At 35.4% G+C, this 18,909-nt stretch overlaps 1 protein-coding gene across 2 annotated transcripts in view; it reads left to right on the forward strand.

Moving 5' to 3' along the window:
- The window catches only part of VPS50 (VPS50 subunit of EARP/GARPII complex), a 77,865-nt gene that overhangs the window by 20,764 nt on the left and 38,192 nt on the right, over positions 1 to 18,909 (forward strand). For both annotated transcript variants that reach the window (XM_030264668.4, XM_030264669.4), the window contains exons 9-16: positions 204 to 286; positions 1,779 to 1,821; positions 4,539 to 4,637; positions 7,532 to 7,672; positions 10,567 to 10,702; positions 14,967 to 15,064; positions 15,735 to 15,829; positions 16,463 to 16,561. In XM_030264668.4, coding sequence (XP_030120528.4) covers positions 204 to 286; positions 1,779 to 1,821; positions 4,539 to 4,637; positions 7,532 to 7,672; positions 10,567 to 10,702; positions 14,967 to 15,064; positions 15,735 to 15,829; positions 16,463 to 16,561 — 794 coding nt within the window. The remainder of the gene's footprint in view (positions 1 to 203; positions 287 to 1,778; positions 1,822 to 4,538; positions 4,638 to 7,531; positions 7,673 to 10,566; positions 10,703 to 14,966; positions 15,065 to 15,734; positions 15,830 to 16,462; positions 16,562 to 18,909) is intronic.

Raw genomic sequence — 18,909 nt, forward strand, 5'->3', positions numbered from 1 at the left:
AATGTAATACCTAGTGTTTTCAGATGTTGGTAATTCTAAACTACCTGCACATTAAGTGCTGCAGTAGACCCTCACTCTTTAACTTTACTGTATAGACAGAAGAGGCAAAATATTTGTTCCTAATGTTTATACATAAGCATGCAAGCAAAAATGGGTATTGCACTACTGCTTCAGATGAGCTTTCAATTGTATTTTATCCTAAGGAAGAGGATTATCCAGGAGCTATTCAACTGTGCTTGGAATGCCAGAAAGCTGCCAGCACTTTCAAACACTACAGTTGTATAAGGTAGGGTGACATTGTGCAGATGTCAGCTTTTATGATTTTATTTGTGGTCATTGATTCTCATTCTCTAAAAAAAGTTTAATTGAAAAGTAATTTTCAGCTTAGAAAAGTAAAATTGAGGCAGTCATAAAAAGTAAAATCGAGGCAGTTATAAAAGCGTAAGTATTCTCTGTACACTCACCCACCTCCCTCTACCATGACTAACCAGTCTTCAGTCATAACGGCACATGATCAATGTTTAGACTATATAATTGTTTTGTAACTCTTCTAATGTGTTGGCAGGTAAAGTTTCAACTTAAAGTGAATTATAGCTATGCTACAGCCTCCCACCTAGAGATTCATGAGCTGAGTTTTTAATGAGAAGTTTTTATTCTGGAATTAATTTGCCTATAGCAAGATGGATTGTGCAGGATAACTTACCCTGATTCTTGTCAATGCCAGTAGCAAGTGCAGAGTTTTATGCTGACATGGAGAAGTTGCTTTCAAAACTGAAACTAATACAAATATCTGCAGTTTCTTATGTAGAAAGACTTAATATTTCCATTTCTTTAAAAATAAAAAAAGAAATAGCAGGAAATGCTCATAAACTTCAGCAGGAGATGCAGTAACATCAGATTATTATGGAGGTCTTTCTGTTAGAAGGTTCATTACATGTGGAGAAACAATAGAGAAACACTGACTACTCTCTTTAGTGTTTAATGGCAGTTCTTTCTGATGCCTCTTTTTTTCTATTTAAAGTTTTCATTGCAGGGTGTTGTCCCAATTTGTCTAATGGAAACAAAAAAGGAGGGTGATGGTTATATCATTTAAGCATAGAGAACTAAGCAGAGATGCTAGAATCTGTCTTTTGATAATATCCTGCCTATTTCTTTGTTGCTTTGACCCTTCCAAACAAAAATAGTAGTTTTTTTTCTTTTTTTTTTTTATTGCTGCTGTTCTGAAATTTTTAAAGCTGGTTGTTGCAAAGGTGTAGTGGTGCCTTTATTTGTTCTAAATAGTTTCTCTTACAATAGCTGTTTTTGTTAATTTTTTATACCAACTTTAAATTTTTTTCTGAGAAAACTTAAATTCTCTTTTTCTGATAGCATTTCTGTAAGGGGTTCCTGAGCAACAAATAAAAATTACTGTAGTTTGCAAAGGCTTGACAGCCCTGACCCTTCTGGGTATGTTCTGCTGTAGACCACAGTGCCAAACCAAAACATTTAAAGCAAGTTCCTTGGAAGTTGGGAATTTCTTTGAATTCTTGGTTAAATCGTAGCAGGATGGAGTCTTGTCTAGACCCTCCTAATGCTGTTGCATTATAAACCTAGAATAATGTGCTTTCCAACATAGCGGTGGTGTGATGGTGCTAGTCTGACACAGTAACAGCAGCTTAATGGTTTATGATGAATTACTATGTTGTGGCGCAGTTGTAGGGTTTTTGGAAATAAGAAATGGTCTGAAATGTTTATATAATCAGTAATTTTATTCTATACATTTTTTCATTCATCAATAGTGAGTTAAATTCAAAACTGCAAGACACTTTGGAACAAATAGAGGTAAGAATTAATATACTGATGTTTAGTATATGTTAATTTTTAATCTCTAAATATGTGCTAGTATTTAATCTCTAAGTACTACAGCTTTCCAGTAATTATAGCAATTATAGAATGTGTACATTTCTTTCAGATACTCTCTTTGGATGCTATAGCCATTGCTGTTCATGTAGACTTTAGTGCTGTAATCAACCTAAGTGCTCTGTAATATGTTATATTATGACCCAGTTCACTAGTTGTGCTCACTCTAAATGGTAGAGCAGTCAAATTTAAAAGTCACATAGCATTTGAAGTATTGAACTTCTAAAGAGCTGTGAAAAGTAAATTAATAGCAAGCCAGTAGATTTGGATAAACTGCACAAGAGATCACAGTTTCACAGGAAATTTTAGAGGTCAGCAAACTGGAAGCTGCTGGATAAGACCAGTGCTAAGCTGTAGGAAGTAAGATGTGAATAGCTGTGAAGGATGAGACTAAGGTTGGTTGAAGTTGGTAAATAGTATCATAAAAGCAAAGGAATATAAAATGTTAAGTGTCTTCCTGGAAACTGGTGGGAAAAAAAAGGAATGCTTTGCACTCCAGTACTAGGTAATTTTGAGCTGGAACTTGGCCAGCTTTTTGTAGGACTGCTAGCAATGTAGGTATGTATAATGTGTATGTGATGCATGTAATGCATGTGCATGTAATGTTTACCAGGAAGCTGAATTAGCTATCTGAGCAGCTGTCTACACCCGTTGTCACATGCTCTTCAGAAAGTCAGACTAGCACGTTTTATAATACCTTGTTATTTAATTCCCTGTAAAATTAAAATTTTGTCAGCTTCCTTCAGTTATCTCTTTGTACTCCAGCTTTTATGTAAAGCTGTTTTTGTTCCTTTAGTCTTTCTTTGATAGTGCTTTATTCAGAGTATGTCTAGTTCAAAAGAGCTGGTGGAATGACTGTTTTCTTCCCATTCTAACACAGGCCGTGTAAGGGTGAGCACTCAGCTTTTTCCTTGTGAGCAAATGCTGATGTTGCTTAAAAAGAGACACAAATTTTTACTTCCTTCCAGTAACAGCTTTGAAGAGCAAATTTTGGTCTTATTAAAATATGATAAAATATACTATTTTGGTTGGTGAAAGCAATTCACAGCTAGCTAAATGATTATGTTCAAGATTCTTATTTATTACTTGTGAATTTATAAAAAAATCTTACTTTCTTCCTGTGAAAGTATCTTATTTTCTACTGAAGTTATGCCTGTGAATATGGAAGAAGCATAAGACATCCTGGGGTCCATGGAGTATTGCTGAGAAATACATGGTCTAATTAACACAGAGTAATATTCTGCTACTGAGGATTTCAATAATGAGCCTTTTCAATAGTTGAGTGCCTCTACTTAAGTCCATTCCTTTTTCTTGTCTTTTTTAAATTTAGCTTTTAATATAGATCTTACTTTTATACTAAGTTACAAATAGAATGCAGGATGGTTTTAGTGGAAGGAACTATAGAAAAATGTAACAGAAAACACTAATGTTCTCTGTTTAAGAGCTCTGTTCATGGGTAGTTTGATATCCTGTTTTTTTTCTTTGTACAGGTGTTCTGCAAGAGACAAGAGAAGGAATTTTTTTTTTTTAATGAGCATATGTCTGAAATTCAAATTTCTGAGTAATGTTTTAGAGAAGTTCTGAATCTTTAGATTACTTATCCTTTTACCATTTGGCTTAGGGAAGAAAGTACAATTAACAACTCCCACCAAATTTCTAGGATTTAACACCAAAAATATTCTGTGATTAAAGATGTAATTCATGAAAATTTTCCAGTGGATTAAGTAAAAGTACATAAACACCCATCTACTATGGTTTCTATTTTTAAGAGCAAGACTGTATTGCAAGATCATAAAATAATAAAAATTGAAATTATTTTAGTATCTAGCAGTGAAAGAAAATATTTGTTAACTGTGTATGTTATTATATGATATGGATTCATTCTGTTTTTATTTTTTGCATTGTTGGGAAAAAATAGGTTGTGTATCTGAATATATTACAGTATCTACATGAGAATTATGTTATTAAGCCTACATAGTCAAATTCTTGAAAGCTTTATTAGTTATTAGATACATGATCCTGTTGAAGTTTATTTTTCATTCAGTTTACATAGTAGGCAAACTTCACTTTTTGCAGAGCTGTTCAGTATGCTCAGACACGGCTCTGCTGGCAGAACCTGTATTTGTGTGTCTACTTTCTTTTTAGACTCTCTCAGGTACTGATTGTTGTGCTGATGTAGTATTCTGTAAATGGCTGTCTTGCCAATAACCTTTTAATTTAGGCAGTGTTAGTTCAATTTAAGAGATGTAGTCAGAGGGTTAAGAAGTCTGTAATTTAATTAACCCCCAGATCTGGGTTTTTCTTAGGGGTTGAAGTATACCAACTCAGAAATCCCAGCTCTGCCATATTGAGGTTCCTGGCCTTCTCAAAGTAAACATCACTTTGAATTTGACTGCAGTATTCTTACTTGTTCTTGGGAGTGGTGGAACTCTGTGGCTGACACTGAAGTACTTACACTGTGAGAAGTAACACTTAAGCGCCTCAGAACAGTCTAGTCACACACAGTCTTGATTACTTTACAACCATAATTACCACGCTGTTTAAATAAATATCTTCCTCACTTGATGCTGTTTAAGTAATGTATTACTTGGCCTGTTTTTTTTTTAGTGTTTAACACATTTTTTCTTCCATTTTTATAGGAACAATTGGACGTAGCACTTTCCAAAATATGCAAGAATTTTGATATCAATCATTATACAAAAGTTCAGCAGGCTTACAGGCTGCTTGGAAAAACACAGGTTAGTACTTACCTTCTGAGGAAGTCATAAAGAATAGTCATGTAACATCATGAAGCTTTGAGTACTGTGATGGAAATTTATTTTCATAATTGTCTGGTTTAATCCCATGTGGCAGCTAAGCCCCTCACAGCTGCTCGCTTCCTCCTCCTTGGTGCCATGACAAAGTCAGAGGGTGGGCAGGTGTTCAGTCATCCCCAGGACAGCAGGGCTCCATCATGTGTAACAGCCACAAGAAGGCAAACTTCATCACTCCAAATATCCCCCCGTTCTTCCTTCTTGCCCCAGCTTTTATTACTAAGCATGACACCACATGTTATGGAATATTCCTGTGGTCAGTTGGGGTCAGCTGTCCTGGCTGTTTCTCCTCCCAACTCCTTGTACACCTCCGCCCTCCTCTGGAGGGTTGGGGTGAGAAGCACAAAAGATCTTGACCCTGTGTCAGATATGCTCAGCTCCCTGAATTATCAACACTGTTTCCAGCACAAATCAAAACCACAGCCCCATGTCCCATACCAGCTACTGTGAAGAAAATTCACAGTAGCTCTGTGAATTTGCCAGCCAAAACCAGCATATTAGTGGTGATGGATCTTGCCAAACATATGTATATGGAAGCTTTTATAATGCTCATATAATTTAACATTTAATTGCTAAAGATAAGCTCTGTGTTACTGCAACATGTAGATTTTTGGACAGATCATAACGATAACAGTTATATATTTCAGCTCTGTTTATACTGCTGTTGGCACTATTCGTTCTATTTGGTCATGTGAATACTATTTTTTATAGCTAGGTCTGTTTTTTTGGGTTGTGCATACCTCTGCCTTGAGTATGTCCATTTTATATTGTACTGTTAACATGATGGCAATGGAGCATGTGAGGGGATAGATTTTTGCAGTAAAGTACACCCCATGGCACCTCAAACACATGCTGTGGACATGTCTGGAAAGTTACATCTTTGTGTGTCTAGAGCATTTTCTGTGTATAGAGGAGTAGACCTAGGTTCTCCCATAGGATGGGGTTTTCTTCTCTTTGGTGCACTGTCTTGAGGCTTCATATTGGTTTATTTTTCTGAGAAGGCAATTGACCTGTTCCCTTCAGAAGGAATGAAGTATGGGAGCTAACATCAAGGTCCTGTGAGGTAAAGGGGATGAGGAGACATGCAAGTCTTGGAGGCATGTTTTGTCAGTGGTCAGTGCTCATACAGACTGAATGTGGTGGTGCTGGTCTAACAAGGATTGATTTCCTTAGGGAAGAGATTGCCCCAGAAGCCTTTAGTTGCTAAAGATCAAATCAAAGCACCTGTCCTCTGGTGAAGACAGGACAAGAACCCCAATCATTTTCTATTATGGTTGGCTTTTTTAATGCTCTTTCTAAATTTCAGGAGTATATCTAAATAAGATTGCCTTTATTTGGTTTGTTTTAAAGTTTTGTTTGTTTTGCTTCTTTTTAATTAGAACCTTTGTAGGTTGGGTTCTCTTTTCCCTGGCTTGACTGTAAAACCAGTGCAGCTCTGCAGTAGGATAGAAATGGATTTATCTTTCCATACTTTGTTAATGTGCAGAAATATTGGAATGCCTAAAGACTGCAACTTAAAATCAGGGGAGAAGATTAATTAGACTTTTCATTTTTTTAGTGCACTGTATTCAGTTTCTTATTTACTGAACAAAAATAGGTATAATGTATTCACTGCATGTCAAGTACATGACACGTTGAGAAAGGCAGATACTTGTTGTAGAGGAATGAAGTTTCTGACAAAAGTGTTATTTGTTACTGCATGGTTTTGCTTGCTTTGTTCCATTATAGAGTGAGTTGGTTTCGGCATTCTTTTTATTACTAGTAAAGTGCATATTTTGAATTTGTCCTGAAAATAATTTAGTTGCATTTTTATTCAAATCTCTCCCATATTGACTGCTTCTCAGTAAACAAAATGTCAAGGTTCTTCAGTACTTTTCATTATATCATTTGTCATTCTGTTTTCTTTAGCTAATTCAAGTTAGGACTAGCTATAGAAGATGGGCTGTTTTAATTTAAGCAGAATTGCTTCTTCATTTCTTGTAGAGTGATTGAGTTCTCAGCTCTTGTTGGTGACTAAAAATGTCAAATAGGAAGTAGTGAAACTAAACACTTTCAAATCTGCTGATTATGTGTATGTGAAAACAGTGAGAAAATTCAGTTTCTGAAATGGAATAATGTTACATATAATTTGTTAAGAACAGGGACACTTGGGAAACATCCTGACCTGAAACTCAGACATGATTATGGCAAAACGAATATATTACCTAGTCATTAGTCCTTAGTACATGTTATTTTTTCCTGGAAAATGTAGTCTTTAAAAAAAAAAAAAAGTGGGTTTTTTTCCTACCAAAAAGAGGAATTTTATAGGAAATTTATTTGTATTATGTGCCTACCTTTCTATAATGCTTAATTGTACTTTGGGTTCTTCACTCTGGCAAGTGGATTAAGACTTTTTAATTGTGCTTTTAATTTTAATGATTGCAAAGGCAATATTTTTGATTTAGTGGGCAGTGTTTCCAGTGGGAAAAAGAGCATGAATCCCAACTAATTTATTTTTGGCATGTTATCAGTAATTGGGAGAAGGGTAAATGAGTGAGCAAATTCTATAATTATCTATGTTATATTAATATTTACTAGTGACAGTGTATAAAAAAAGGTAAAGAAGGAAGATGGCAGAGGAAACTGATTTTACTTGCAATACCTGAACTCTTTTATGTGACCATATTGTAATATTGCCAAGATCTATGTTAGGTATTTTTGAAACAGAGATTGGAGGACATGCTTACAGGTGTTCAGTACTGAAAAAGATTTATGTTAAAAGATGATGGCATATAAATTGAATTTTACAGTTTGGTTTAATGTTGCTCTGTTTCTTTTAGACAGCAATGGACCAGTTACATATGCACTTCACCCAAGCCATTCACAACACTGTGTTTCAAGTAGTTCTTGGATATGTGGAGCTGTGTGCCGGAAACACAGACACCAAGTTTCAGAAGTTACAGTACAAAGACCTCTGTACAGTATGTAATTCTTGCATATATGTATGGTTTTTAATCTGAATTTTTTCACTGTTGTAGGTGTACTTTTTGTCAGTAGGGACTCAGTTGTTAACCCTGTAGCTACTCTAGTTACTTAATAGAGCTTATGATTATTTGAGATATTTGTTACTCATAACTTAGTATCGATTTTGAATGCACTAAATCTTAGCACCTTGCACTCCATCTAATAAAGACCAACATTTCAAAATACGTGTGTCTTCAGTATGATATACTACTTATTGGAATAACTATTATCTTTGAACTTTATTCCAGTGCATTTAGGTAGAATTCACAATTTCTCTGATACTGCATTTCAGTAAGAATTCTTGTAAAGATTCTAATTTAATTGGTGTTTTCCCATTATTCCTGACTTTGTATCCTTCACTTTCCATTCTCACATATAATTTTGCACTTTTGATACCAGGATAAGGGACAGCTATGTTCTGGAGATGTGAAAGCCTGATGATAGGCAGATCATGGGCTGGGAATATACATATATTTGCCGCAAATTTTAAGTGTCATTTCTTGCATATTTTGTGATGTTTTTAGAATGAATGTAGCATTTTTTTAATTCACTCTTTTAATTTTTTCATTTGGGATTTTACTGTTACATCCTGAGAAATTTTATAAAACTTCAATGACAGGGAAGAAGAATGTGAGCTATTTTAGGGGGCTAATGTTGAATTACAATTTGAAATTATGTTTCTATCTTGAATGTTCTTTAGGATGTTTGTTTCAGTCACAGATGGAGCGCTCATCATGCTTCATAAACTTAAGGATCCATCCCATCAGTTGCAATTTATAAAATTGAATTATAGTCACAAGGAGATTAATGTTCATATTCTGATCCATTTTCTGTTCTTTCACTTCTCTTATCTCCTGGGATCAAGTAGCTGCCACGAGTAAACAACACATCTGCATTGTAAACCATTTCATTGTAAAGAGGAGCCTCTGACTTAAAAAGTTTACATTATCTAAGAGCCTTCATATAAATGAAAGTGTGATAAAGCAAAATAAATTTCTTGGGAATAATTGACTTAAGTGTTCATGAACATAAGGAGTAAGTTTCTGGATAGTTGGTATTTCCACTTCACTGAGATGAATTCTAGTTGCAGAAAGCCAGCAAATCCTGATCTTTGTTCTCTAGACTGCAGTCCTGTCATCTTTCTGCTGTTGTGTGTTGCTGTTCTGCTGTTTATCCTTATACTTGAGTGTGTGGAGGGATCTTTCAGATACTTGGAAATACCACATTTTGTAATACAGAGAAAGAGTGTGGCTTCAACTGCATGGTTACAAAATTATTTCCTCATTATTTCTATTAGTCTTTACTTATGCGAAATCTGATATATGATGCTTAAGTTAATGTGAGCCTGCAGTAGCTGGCATTCTGTAAAAGGAAGGTACTCAGATTTTGGGACTTGATTCTGCTATGAATATTGCTGCAATTACATTGAAATTTACTTTTTAAATTTTTCATTACTATCTTGGTAACCATTAGATATTTAGGGACAGGCTGCAGATGGGAAATTCTGGTCTCTTACCATGCTGTTCAGTGTTGGTTGTTACCTGTTGTAATGTGTTTGTGAGATCAGGGTGCTGAATAAGATGAGGTATCATAGCAATTCAATTTTTAACTTCCTGTAGAAAAAACAGCAGGTTTTCATCTCATGCATTCAGTTGTTGAGGAATAAATTGTTCAAAACTGAACTATGAGCCCTCTTTCTCTTTGTTTAGTTAAGTGAGAACCCTCTTCAGGCTGCCTAATGCTGTTAAGCCAGCATGCCCTTAACATGTAAAGGGTTATGGAGTACTTTAATTAAGCAAGGGAGGTCATATAAAATTGAAGTATTCCTTTTGAGGCAGGTATGCTGCTGTGTGTTTCTAAAAATCTGTCAAAATTAACTCATCTAGCTTATTTCCATTGTACATGGGCAGTGAGGGACTGTAGTGGCTTTTTTCTTTGTTTTGTTTGCATCTTTTTGGAAGTCAGAAACTGGATATTATAATAATGTGAATCCTTTAAAAATAGTAATGTTTTCAGAAATTCTTAAGCATTTATGAAAGTTAGTGCCTGTGCAGTCAGAGTCACTGTTTCATTGTTGAGCCTTTCTGTTCTTAGCAATATGCCATGCTTTTACATGTTTTTTCTTTTTGAATATTTCTGAAGCAGGACAAAGCTTTGCTGCTTTAGTCTCAAGTTTTGATTTTCTTTATTCTTATATAAGCTCAAAGAAAATAGGTTGTTTCCTTAGTTTAAATGGAATTACCTTGATATTTAGTAAGTAATCCTTTCTTCCTGTCCACTGAAAGTCATTATGTCTTCAGATACAGTGATTTGCACAAGAAAACTTTCGATTTTGGATACTAAAAGCCCTGAAATAAGAATAGCATTTACTGATAAGTTAGTAGAGAAAATTGCTGATTCAGCAAGTGTTTTTGTTTTTTTTTTTTTTACTACTACTTTAAAGATCGTTCAACCCAATGGGATATTTGCCAGGAAGGTTTCTCTGTCACACTTCAGTACAAAAGTCTGTGTCCTTGAACAGACACACAGGGGTGGCTGCATCCCTCTGATAGTGAGATAGCCTTACATCTGTATCTATGTCACTGTAAAATAAATGTAAGAGGTAGTTAACATACAGGCCAATTGAGAAAATTAAAAAATAGGTGCTAACAAAAACACTTCGTACTTTTGGACAGCATTTGGTTAGTTGACCAAAATCAGGAATCTGTCACTTCTTAAAATACATTTGAACATGAAACTGATCTATCTCAGCTCAGCTGTATGAATTTGAAGAGTTTCTTACAGTCTGTGTTGCTGCAGCAAAAAATGAACACAATTGTGAAGTTTGTCAATGCTGTTTGTTGCTCTGCAGCACATTACCTCAGACAGCTACATTCCATGCCTTGCTGATCTCTGCAAAGCCCTTTGGGAAGTCATGCTCAGTTACTACCGGACGATGCAGTGGCATGAGAACCACGACCAAGATGAGGCAGCAGTTGTGTCTTCTGGTAAGAAACTTCTGGAAACAAAACTTCTGATATTTGGAAATAACTTTTCTTGTGCTCAAGTTATTAATTTATGTATTGATATCTTCATGGTCTTGACTCAGTGCCTTCAGCATTTTTGCTGATAGTGTACAATAAGGACTAAAGCACTCACTGGATTTTTTTACTTCTTGGTGTAAGGTTAATTTTTAAACGAATATTTGTATGTGCCAGTCTTGCAGATATAAATTATTTTATTTTGAACAGTGCTTAGGGAAAATGTCCTTCCCCTGTTGTGTGGAATCTTAAAAAAATATAGCAAAAAACTATTGCAGTCGATCCTAATTCAGCCACATATGCACTTATAAAACTAATTCTCCTTGGAGTTGTTATTTTTGACATCCTGAGAAGACAAAACAATTTGCATTCTAAAGCCTTCTACATAGCCATTAAGCCCAATAAAGTCATCTATACAGTCAGATGCATAATTTTAGATGCACTGCTTTTAAATACATGCCAGAGTGTTTTGGTATGTTTACTACTAACCTTCTGTCACTCAGTTTTTAATTTTCTGTACATACGGCTTAGCTATAATGTACAACTGAAATGTAGTCATCTACTGAATCACTTTTTCAAATACCTCAGCAATGGTAAAGCACGCAAGGGAATTTTAGAAGTACAGTTTAATTTCAGAGGGACTGTAAATATCTACTGTTTTTTTTTTTTCTAAAAGTCATTGCTTATTCTACAGTAATTATTGAAACTGTACAGGGAATTCTCATTTCATACTTACTGACTATGATGTGTGGTAAAGTCACAGAGTAAAATTCCTGTAGGATGGGCATATATGTCAGAGGGAACCGGGGAGGCAGTTCAGGAGATTATGCTGAAGTTGTTCTTCAAATAACCCCCACAGACTGGAGCAGTAGATGTACAACTGATGTCTGGCTTTTATAATTTTGGGAGCTCATAGCTGTCCCAGTTAATCTCAGCACTCTTAGAAAGTACCTTAAATGTGTCAAGGGACTCTTGATTTTAGGGCATAAGTACAACTGTAGATGTGAGAAACTGGACTTGAAAGACATTATTTATAAAGCTCTTTGTATTTCAGTAGTGAAACTTATCCAGAAGAACTCCTTGGAAAGACAGAATTTAGTGTATGTAGGACTTGTTTAATCAAACTGAAGATAAAGTGAACTAAAATTATCAACATAACATGAAATTAATTCTATGTCATATTTAATGAGATGCTACTTAGTCTATGGTTTTGTTGTTTGCTGGTAAACAGCAAATTCTATAATATGGGGTTTCATTCCTCAAAATAAACTACTTACTGGAAAATTTTCCATTACACTGCTTGTTGTGGTCAGAGCATTGTTTATGTTTTTAGTAAAGAATCAAATAGAAAATGAGTTTTAAAGGGACCTGTGCAGATAATTTTTGTCTTCCCTGCTCAAAGCAGAGTGATCTTCGAAGTCACACTGGTTTGTGTGAGGGCTTGCCTGGTTCAGCTGGATTTTCACATAGCAAGCATGAAGTTTACTATGGCATTGATGGAATTTATGTATTAATGAGACAAAGATTTAACAGAAGACCTGAAAATGAATGGTAAAATGATCACTGTAGCATTTAAACTCCTGATTTCACATGGGTAATCCTAGGGGTAAAAGTTGGTATCAGCTCTAGTATCTGTAAAAGATTCAAAGAAAAGTGAGAAGATAATGTAGGATGTAAATTCAATTTCAATCATTTTAATTTTCAAAATGTTTCGTTTATAGTACAGTGTAAATTCTATGCAAGACCTGCTTAGTATTCAAAGAGTGAAGCTAGAAGACAGAGATTTGATTGAGTCCTTTTATTTGCTTTCCTCTACTGTGCAAGGATTAAACAAAAACCTTTTGTTATGACTGAAAATTGCCTTTTTGAATTTTGAGAAATACTGAAAAACCTGGAGAATTACTGTATTTAAATCAGGCATCTAGAATAATAACTCCTGGGTGGTTTTGATCCTTATTTTTATGTGTAGTTATGAATATATGTGTTCTCTGCTTGTTCCAAATTCCTCACTGCAAAATGTGTAAACGCAAAATGTGCAGTCCTTGATTTTCAAGGAAGTTGTCCTAAATTAATGTGTTTGCATGTGTGAAATTAGCTGCAGTGCAGTTCATTAAAAGACTGGAAACAAGACCTCTTGGCATGACTGGCCATAAACCAAGGCCATTGGGAGACTGACAAGAGACAGAATATTCCATTGCTTTTTTAGTGAACAATAACATCCATATTGCAGTGTCTGTCCAGCCATTCCTTCATGAATGGCAGTTTGTGAGTACAGGGACTAGAGAACAGGTCAAGGACACTGAATTGTTTAGCATTGGCTTCAGTCTGTGGAAGTTTAAAAGAGAGGAGGTTGCAGAAACACCAAAGAGTGTGCTGTGTCTAAGATTGCTGGTCTTATTTCCTTGATAGTCTGGGAAAGGTTAAATCCACTTAGAGGTTTTCTTGTTATAGAAATTAGATTCTTAGATTCTTTCTGTTTGTGTTTCATTTGATCTTCCATGGAAGATCAGGAAAATGAATTTGTCAGAATGATTACTTTCAGAAGATGAGGATATTTAGGTACAGTTAGTAAATTATGATTTATGTAGACAGTGGGTAATATTTGTTTTATGATTTTTTCATTCATAAGGGACATTTTTTGCATGTCTTGCAACAGTAGATAGTATGGAATTAAGTTTAGGTCGTGTTTGCACATAAAAGAGCCTTTTATCATCTAATTTTGAATTATTAGGGTAGATTCTCAGTTAACCTGCAAAAGCAGTCTCAATGTCTTAACACACGAAAAGCTGAACACAGGTTTGCAGCCTTGAAAAATGAATATAAACCCAAATTCTGGAGTGTATTTTATTATGCTTTTTAATTTTGATGAGGAGTTATTCAATTCACAGTACAGAAACTTTTGCATTCTGGCTGGTTATTGTGCTGGGTCTGTGTTCTTGAGTTTCAGCCTTGTCGGCACACTAACTCAACTAGCATGCCAGTAGTTCTTGGTAGTGTTTGTATGTTCGCTGCTGTAATCCCTAGTTTACAGGTAAAGCTTTCTCAGTGTTGGATAAAGTTCATAATTTAATAATGTGTCCAGCCACACCTTATGGCTCCATCTGAAAGAAATCAAGCAAGGCCAGCATCCTTCTCAGTATTCATATTCCCCACATGTGTTTTTTGAATTTAAATGGAGGTACAGGTGTAGAAAATACAATATTTTTGTTGTTCCTCTTAAGCTGATATAAACATTTTTGTAATAGTTCTTGTTCTGAGAAACATAATCTGGAAAGGTTCAAATCAGAAACCAGATTGTTTATGAGGAGAAGGATGACACTGTTCTACTTAGCAAGAAACTGGCCTAGGACAGGGAGAATGAGGCACTGCTAAGTGCTATTTATAACTGGTGGTTGTTACAGAAGGAAATTGCTCACTTGACAGTGAACACTGGATGTTCTGAAGAAGATACAATGAAAACATGGTCAGACTGCTGTGCTCTATTTTTATTTTTGTTTTATGGAACTGTCAGTGTTTGATACAAGTCATAACAATTCCTTTTAGTGGGTATTTTTTCTTTTGTTCTCTTAAATATGTGGTAGTCCAGACAATGTTGCAGGATCTGTTTTACATACATCTGAAAAGGCTGATAAAAAATCTTGTATCCAGCATCCCATTCCTTACTGGCCTCTTTAGTAAGGTGTTCACAATATTTGCATGATATTTATCTAGACTGAAATGTCTGGATTCAGGGCAAGGCATGACAAGGAAAGAGCACTTATTTTGTTGATAGAAATTTCATGGTGCTGACAAATGGAAGATGTATGTACATTGATTATGTTTCTGGACTCTTCTTCAGTAGGCAACAAAATTAGACATGAAAAATTGCTCTTTTCTCTAAGGTAGGTGAAGCTAAGCCAGGAGTTTGTTTGGAAAAAGCTGTGAAGCCTAGTAATGAAGAGCTACAAGGGTCAGTCAGGATTAGCTCTCACTGTGATCCCTGCAGTACATTACTACCTAAGGAACACTACTGGGACAGGTGTTTGGTATCCACGAGATGAAACTCTCCTGGTCTGCATTTGCATATCATGCTTATATGCTTATATGTGCATTATTCATTTCTGTTCAAAAATGTAGAGAAAAGTAGCTCTTCTGGAGTTTGCATAATCAATAATATGGCTAAGGAAATATAATTTTGCGTAGGATAACTTTCAAAGCTTTTGGAAATACTTAGAATGCCTTTAACCTGAAGTTTCAGATGGCAACAATGTGATTGGAACTGAAGAGAACAGTTTTGACCGCAACTATGTAAAAAAGAAATTGGAGCATGGGCTTTCACGAATATGGCAGGTATGGGTTTTGAATTTTGTTTCCCTCTAGGTATTTATTCCCTCCCTTCCACCTCTCCAATATTAGTTATGGTTATATTTATACTAATGTTTTTAAAGAAATGTCTCTAGGTTTTTTTTTAAGTGACTTTTTAAAGCGACCATGGAAATATAATTTCTATGACTCAGTGGTTGCAATGCTTCCAAACTCAGACAAAATACCAAAACATAGTAACAGGACTTTTAGTCTGATTCCATCACTTTCAACCTGTGTGCTGCCACACAATCTGTTTTCATCTCATATGTTTTTCCTGTATACTGCTTTATATTTCTGGTATAACCATAACTCTGGAGAACTGGAGCTTTGTGAACCTGGCTGGTTTCATGGTATTCCTGGTGTGATTACTGGATCAGTTGGGTGTGCAGTGTCACCCAAAATGTATGATGAAAAAGCTGAGTTCTGTACGATAAAGCATCTAGGATTGACTCTATCTGTGCTATAGAGTCTAAAGAAACTGATTATAAAATTGTTTTAGAGAAATTACCCATGTTACAGAAAATGGAATTCTATTCTAAATCTCAAAGAATTTTTAATTGCGAGCAACCAACACGCGTTAATGAACCAAGCATCCAAACTTTCACTTTTTGTCTTCGGTGTATTAACTATACAAAAACTTGTTTGTATTTTGTAGGATGTTCAATTGAAAGTGAAAACGTATCTTCTGGGAACAGATCTGTCTAACTTCAAATACGATGACTTCATATTTGTACTTGATGTTATCAGCAGGTATGCTGGTGTGGTCGTAACACCTTTAAGTACATGTCCACAAATGAGCTCTGGTCAGATAGCCCTGTTGATTAAGGCTGATATTTGCATTCTGGTGCTAATTTCATTCAAATGTGCTGGTAGCTTGAAGATCAATTCTTCTATATGTAAGAGTTTATGAGGATGTATTTAGGAGGAGTAGCATGAACCACTTTGCTGCATAAGTGATATGACTTCAGTATTGTCTCCTTTTAAGATATGGGGTGTGCAGGTCTACTCATTTTTTTTTCTAAGAGCTCTTAAAGGGAGTCTGAGTCAAGCAGAAAAATGCTGTGGTACTGCCAACCTGTACAACTGATATCTTTCTGTTTTGGTAATAAAATGACAGATTGAGACTGTGAACTGGCAGCTTGCCCTGTGTAGCCGGCTCTCAAAAATACATTTATTTTGCTTATGGCTCTTTGTCTCTTATGTGTATGGCACACAGTGGTAGGATTTGAAGGAAAATGAGACGTGGACTTTTGTGGAATGCAACCCTAACATTGCAATGTAACATTGGTACTCTGTGTTTATGAAGATACATCTACACTCACAGTTGGAACAGCAGTATTAAGAAATCAGTAAATATGTCTAAACTTTGTTTTATTACTTTAGGCTGATGCAGGTTGGAGAAGAATTTTGTGGCAGTAAGTCTGAAGTTTTGCAAGAATCTATCAGAAAACAAAGCGTTAACTATTTCAAAACATACCACAGGTGAGACTATTATATGTGCAGTAGATGATTCTAATGTCATTTATTGTTGGGTAAATGCTTTCCAAAGAAAACACTGCATAATGTTCCTGTGTTGAAGTTGCCTGTAGAGTATGTTTCCTGATGAGAATAAGGCTCTGAGCCCTGAAGAAGGGGAGAGGATAGAGAAGCCTTCACTTCCACTGTGTTTGTGGAAAACTGTAGTTCTGCAGCAGGCTAGTCAGATAAAAGATGAACAACTTTTTAATGCAGAATTTCAGTAGTTTTTTAGGTTGTCTCTTGTCTCCTGGCATCTTGAGGAGGAATGCCTTTGTAGTCCATACTTTGTAGCAAAATTGTGTCTTCTTTTTCTGTGCTATTGTTTAAGAAGACTTACCATGTATGACTCTGAAATGTTTTTTCAGTATGCATTTCTGTCTTGAATCAAGTAAGATATTTAGAACTGAGTCCATCCGTTGGAGTGTCATGTCTTCATGGCCTGTTCGTTGGCAGGATGTAACTACCTTTCAGTGAGCTGTATTGTCATAGCTGAGGCCAGTCATGTGTTGTCATGGACAGGCATTCTCTGGACCCAGATATGATATATGGCTATAACAGCATCAAGACTTATCTTTCTGTTTGTTTGTTTAAGTTGCCTTGATTTTAGAAATGTTTTGGTTTGGATGATTGACGACTTTTTAATTCTAGTTTTCTAGCATTATGATCTTTCTGGGTGTAAAAACTAGGAAGAGATGAGAAGAAATACAGCCTTCCATGCTGTAGGAAATGCTTACTTTCCTAGTCTTGATCTGTTGTCCTCTTGTTTGGGTGCTATCATACACCTAATACATCCAGAGCCATTTGAAAAGTCTGAGACTTTCTGCCTAAAGTCCATGAAGTACGAAAATTAGGGCAGGAGAACATGAAACAGTACTGAATTCAGAAGATGAGAATGTGGTTTGGAATTTCTTCCAGCTTTGTTAGTTTGTTGCTAGGAGTTCTTTTTCATGATTTGAAGAAGACCTCAGTTCCAGTTGTCTGAGCCTTAAAAACTTGAGCCCTAATCAGATCCACATTATGTCTTGTCAGGAGATGCCACCTGTTTTTATTTCTTGAATTTTTTCTGAATCCTAAACAGAATTTCATGAACCGATTTTGGTCTACCTAACTACACTGACTTATCACATAATGCCTTGTAGGTTTACGTAAATATAATTTTGACTGTTACAGTTCTGTATATGATTAACAGCTTAAGTAATCATAGGCTAATTTTCTGAATTATCTTTGAGTAAAATAAAGGTTAAGGAACATCGATGGAATATGTATAGAAATAGTAATTTTTTGAAATAACTTGTGTTTTTAAGATAATGTAATTCTTGTGAAAATAGAATGAAATATTTATTGACATGAATTAAATTATATGAAACCTTTGAATATTTTTTATGTGTTTTATGCTGCATGGGTATTGTGAAGATTAATTGGCTGCTGTTTTCATTCTCAGAAGGAAAAACATAAAAAACCCTGTCTCAGAGCTATATCCCCCAGGTTGTTTTATGGAAAGCTTTAAGCATCTTGCCTTTTCAGATCAAGCTAATGTGGCTTTCACTTCTCTTAGATATTTAATTGGAGGGAAAAAAAAAGCAGGAGTGCTTTTAAGGATTCATTAGTACATGAAAGCTACACAGAACTGAAATGCTTGGAGTCCAGGAGTAATCAGTTCTTTCTGTAATTTGACATGCATGGCCTCCTGGGCAGTGTGGTGTTATGGAGAACTGCCAATATACAGAAAATACTGAAAGGAATTGGCTGTGTGATTCAAAAAACATAGAAGAGAACATAGTACTAGAGCATATAGGAAGCCTGTATTTTGGGTGCAAATGGATTGTTCTGAAAAATCAGAATGGGCTTTTGGCAAAGAGCATCAATAAGATGATTTTTGAAATGCAATTTACTTTATGTACTGGTACACTTGTAAAAAGGTCTGTCTGATCACTTAAGCTTTTCAAAGAATGAATGCATCAGGTCTTTATGCAATTGCCTTTCTACATGTATATGCTGGTGAAAATTAAGAGCATTTGTTTAAGTGCTCTGTCAGAGCCTTGTTTTCATGTTTAAAATGCTATAAAACCTGTTGTGTGGCTTTTAAATGGTTGCTTTTCTATGACTTTCACCTCAGTATCCCTCACAAAGACTTTTAATCTCTAATGCTGGTTTTCACAGCATCTCTGTTGTTTCTTTTGCCTTTACTGTGAGAAGATCTGCAAGCTATGGGTGCTCAATGCCCTGAAAATAGCACTTAAAGTCTATTTGTATTTAACTTGGGAATTTAAATAAACACCGGAAACTGTAGTCACAATTCAGCACAATGCTTA

The sequence above is a fragment of the Taeniopygia guttata genome, chromosome 2 (genome assembly GCF_048771995.1).
Source record: "Taeniopygia guttata chromosome 2, bTaeGut7.mat, whole genome shotgun sequence".
Lineage (NCBI taxonomy): Eukaryota > Metazoa > Chordata > Aves > Passeriformes > Estrildidae > Taeniopygia > Taeniopygia guttata.